Source organism: Rhagoletis zephyria, unplaced genomic scaffold (genome assembly GCF_001687245.7).
Source record: "Rhagoletis zephyria isolate East Lansing unplaced genomic scaffold, Rhagoletis_zephyria_1.1 Rzeph_scaffold_40864, whole genome shotgun sequence".
Lineage (NCBI taxonomy): Eukaryota > Metazoa > Arthropoda > Insecta > Diptera > Tephritidae > Rhagoletis > Rhagoletis zephyria.
In genome coordinates, this window is record NW_016197919.1 from 1 (window position 1) to 2,767 (window position 2,767).

Below are 2,767 nucleotides of genomic sequence, written 5' to 3' on the forward strand. Positions count from 1 at the left end.
GCTTTGTAAATGTGTATTCAATATATAATGTATATTTCTTAGGGAAAAAACTACATACATACATAAATATACTATATAAATCAATGGTTCACTTCAATTACTATTTAGATTGGAATTGAATGTGCGTTTGAGGACGACATCAAAAAAAAATTAAAATGTATGGAACATGGACGCTGTTTATCCTCGATTAATAAGCATTTCGTCGCTTATAGTTGCGTACGTTATTGGCTAAGCAGCAGGCGAAAATGAAGCCGACCAACTGTGCATAAAATAAATAAATTAATAAAAAAATAAATAAATTTAACATTTTTCATCCACTCACCTCCACACCAATCAATCCCAAACCAACATATTTGGCTGTGTCAGTACTGAAGGACATGAATTCCTGGAATTTGCTACGGCAACCGCCATAGACGTTCAACGGATTCGCGCAGTTGTCATTCTCACAACAGCTTGGCGGTGGGCTCTGCAGTATTACAACGTAGTCGGTGAAACCATTTTTGCCGCAACATTTCAACTGTAAATGGAGACACATTAGCACAATTGATTGCACATCTCACACAAACACACAAATGCTCAAGCAATATCAATTTTCACTTACCGAACGCTGTATGGCATCGAAGACGCCCGACTGGCGTGCCTCTTTCTCCCAAGCCTTATCGATGACCTCGCCCATTGCTGCGGTAAATTTATCCTTATTGGTCCATAGGAGTACAACAATAGTCAGTTGTAGAATGAGTAGCACCAACAGGAAGACGGCATAAGTCATAGTCATGCATACGGATTCACGTATGGCGCCACAGCATCCCAGGAATGAGATGAATACCACAATTGAACCAATAGTAATGAGTATAATTGGTACAATGGCTTGTGGTGGGAAACCGACTTGGCCATCGACCTCGATAGTGCCGATGTTGTTGAGAATTAATACACCAAAAACGATGCCCAAAATACCAATTATCTGAAATTGAAAAATGTGTGGTTAATTAATTGATTTAGACTGCTTTGTAATATGCTAAATATGTAGATGTATGTTTGTATAAAAAATATATGTATTTTTTTTTGTTTTTCTTTAAAGTCAGTAATGGTTTTCAAGTCCACAGAAAGCGCAAAGTTGCCATTTGCTTAGTGTTAAGAACCTCACTTATTTTAACTTTTGGCGACTTCGAAGTTCCAAATTTAGTTGACGTCGTATTATTTGAAGCCAGTTATGATGACAAAAGATTAATATTACTGACACTAAACCAACAAAATTTAACGTGACAAAACAGCAAAAGTTCAGCACACCAGACAGCAGGAAACTGTCACAAATTTCCGATAGGGCGACTGGACGTGAGGTCAAACTAAAGAAATTATTCAAGCAAACAATGACAGCCTTGAGTTTTTACGAGTGCAAACTAAATAGAAAATAAGTGAACTATCAATAAAACAGATTAAAAAAAAAAATCATCAAATCCTAAACTAATAACGTATGCAAAATGCGCANTGGAGAATAATCGTTATTAGAGAATTTCAGTTTAAGCCCAAGTGGTCCGAGTTGTTGTTTTTAGACGAATTGGCCGCACTTATTTCAAACAGCACCTTCACCAGCACGAAGAAAAAGAGTAAAAGTAACCGAAAAGCCGGTTCAAACACAAAAACACGTTTTTATGAACTAAACCAATGGTGCAAGAATGGTTCGAATCGCTGGAGCGACTGACTAAATTTTTTCATCTGGTTCACGTCTGGTTTTACTAAAATTATTTTTTATTTCTTGTTTATCTTTCACTTTTATTGTTTACCTTATTTTTAATTTTTTCTTTTATGTACATATTTTTATATTTTTCTTTTATGTACATTTTTTTATTTTTTTTCTTTTATTTACATATTTTTATTTTTTTTTTCTTTTATTTACATATTTTTATTTTTCTTTTTTTATACTTTTTCGTTTATATTTTTGTATTTAGTTTTTTCTTAAATTTTATTTTTAGTTTTAATTTTATGTACTTATATTTTAATTTTTTTTTTACTTTTAGTACAGTGTCTTTACTTTTTTCTTATTTATTAATCGATTTTATATATTTTATAATTGCCATTTTATATTAAAACAACCTAGGTATCTGAAAAAAATATTCCATTTAACATTTTTTCTTTATTGAATTATGTGATCTCGAAGAAGATGCACTTTCAACCGATAGAAGATATGCGCATGATACTATGCCTAGTTACAAGCAATAAAACGGGAATGAGCACAAAACTAGAGCGCACAAAGTGGTTCCTCTTAGTCCTATCAACTTTGTGAATGGCAGAAGGGAGTAGCTAAATTACCCGGTCGTAGTTTTTTCTGGTAACGCTATGGACTATATTGGTCGTTGCACAGCCACGGCTACCTTAACCTAATCTTATAAAAAATGTGAAATAAAGGCATTTCAAGATGAAACAATTTTTTTAATGAATTTCTTGACCAGTTGAATTCTTTCAGCGTTTCTTACAAAGTAACATACAACGAGTTTAAGTTGAAGCAGTAAAAATAGAACATTTATCTGGAAACTGTGAGTTCGTGTCTTGTAATATTTATTTTGTAATTATTAAACAAAATTATATTGTGTATGTATATTGGTTTCGTGCAAAAATTAGAAACAATCCCTGTGAGTAGTAGAAACAAAAATAAGTAGCTAAATAAGTACATATTGAAATTTAAAACTCTTAAAATAAAAAAAACTTAAGAAGACATTAACAAAAAAACCGGATGAAAAGTGGAAATTCCAGGGAACGCAGAGCAATAAAA

At 32.5% G+C, this 2,767-nt stretch overlaps 1 protein-coding gene across 1 annotated transcript; it reads right to left on the minus strand.

Annotated features, from left to right (window-relative positions):
- Positions 1-2: 2 nt before the first annotated feature.
- On the minus strand, positions 3-980 carry LOC108354943 (protein late bloomer-like). The gene is made up of 3 exons (XM_017606119.1): positions 602-980; positions 323-517; positions 3-259 (listed from the first exon to the last, which is right to left on the minus strand). The coding sequence occupies exons 1-3, from the start codon at positions 773-775 to the stop codon at positions 188-190; spliced, it is 441 nt and encodes a 146-aa protein (XP_017461608.1). The 5' UTR covers positions 776-980; the 3' UTR covers positions 3-187.
- Between the last annotated feature and the right edge of the window lie 1,787 nt (positions 981-2,767).

Excerpts from the sequence above, each read along its gene's own strand:
- LOC108354943 (XM_017606119.1), bottom strand. The coding sequence starts at position 775 with ATGACTATGACTTATGCCGTCTTCCTGTTGGTGCTACTCATTCTACAA. Across the intron at positions 518-601 it reads TCGATGCCATACAGCGTTCG|TTGAAATGTTGCGGCAAAAA; the intron begins GTAAGTGAAAAT and ends CTCCATTTACAG. Across the intron at positions 260-322 it reads TGGGATTGATTGGTGTGGAG|TTGGTCGGCTTCATTTTCGC; the intron begins GTGAGTGGATGA and ends TTTTATGCACAG.